Consider the following 1,087-nt stretch of genomic DNA (forward strand, 5'->3'; position numbering starts at 1 on the left):
CCCTGTAGTTGCACCAGGAGAGGAGCACACTGTAATTATAAACCTGAGCAGGGTAGGGGTGTGGGTGGGTGGGTGTGTGTTTGTGCAGCATTGTGTGTGTGTGTGGGGGGGGAGCGGGGTATGGGTGTGTTTGTGCGGTGGAGTGTGTGTGTGTGGCGGCGGGAGGGCGGGTATGGGTGTGTTTGTGCGGGGGGGTGCGTGTGTGTGTATATGTGTATGGGGTTGTGTGGGGAGGGTTGCGTTTGTGTGTGTGTGGGATGCTCTGAGGGCCGGTATGGACTTGTTGGGCCGGTATGGACTTGTTGGGCCGAAGGGCCTGTTTCCACACTGTAGGGATTCTGTGATCATTCTCCCACTTATTAACGGTATACTTTGTGTTTCTCCTTTCCCAGATTATTTATGTGCTCCTGAAGACAATGTTTACAATATCGATTTCACAAGGTTCAAGATTCGTGACATGGAATCAGGAGCTATCTTATTCGAAATCACCAAACCACCTTCCTCTGGTGGGTCAAAGGGGTATCCCCCTGGTCATTACACAGACCAATCCCACATGAGGCCTCACTGAGACAAGGGGATCGTTTTATGTATCTGATGTGGGGCTGTGAGGCGGGAGACGGGGCCCGGTGTGCGGAGAGACGGGAGTGGGGAGACGGGTCGCAGTGTGCAGGGAGGCAGGGGGGAGATGGGGCCCAGTGTGCGGGGAAAATCTCTGTTGATATCTACATCTCAGCTGCATGGACCCAAGCTGGTTCCAAGCACACACTGATCGTTAAAACGATTTGAAACCCATCAACGGGACCCAGTTATTGTCTCCACCTGCCCCTTCTCTCCTCTTTACCTCTTCCTCCCCGCCTGCCCTTCCTTTCCTCCCCCAATCCTGTGCCCTGTCATCCTGTGTTTCACCTCCCTCCCAACCCCAATCCCCTCCACCCTCCCACCCGTTTCCCAGGACGTTTTGATTTGAGATTTAAATCTGCTTCCAGAGACCCTGATCTGTTTTTCTCTTCCCCCGCCCCCTAACTTTCCTCATGCGCATCTCCCCCCACCCTCCTCCCTCTCCCCCCACCCTCTCTCGCGCCCCCCC

At 55.1% G+C, this 1,087-nt stretch overlaps 1 protein-coding gene across 1 annotated transcript in view; it reads left to right on the top strand.

Moving 5' to 3' along the window:
* Positions 1–310: 310 nt before the first annotated feature.
* The window catches only part of unc119a (unc-119 homolog a (C. elegans)), a 6,673-nt gene continuing 5,896 nt past the window's right edge, over positions 311–1,087 (top strand). The window contains exon 1 of the mRNA XM_048593407.1: positions 311–506. Coding sequence (XP_048449364.1) covers positions 458–506 — 49 coding nt within the window. The 5' untranslated portion in view covers positions 311–457. The remainder of the gene's footprint in view (positions 507–1,087) is intronic.

The sequence above is a fragment of the Rhincodon typus genome, unplaced genomic scaffold (genome assembly GCF_021869965.1).
Source record: "Rhincodon typus isolate 14 unplaced genomic scaffold, sRhiTyp1.1 hic_rhity00002792, whole genome shotgun sequence".
Lineage (NCBI taxonomy): Eukaryota > Metazoa > Chordata > Chondrichthyes > Orectolobiformes > Rhincodontidae > Rhincodon > Rhincodon typus.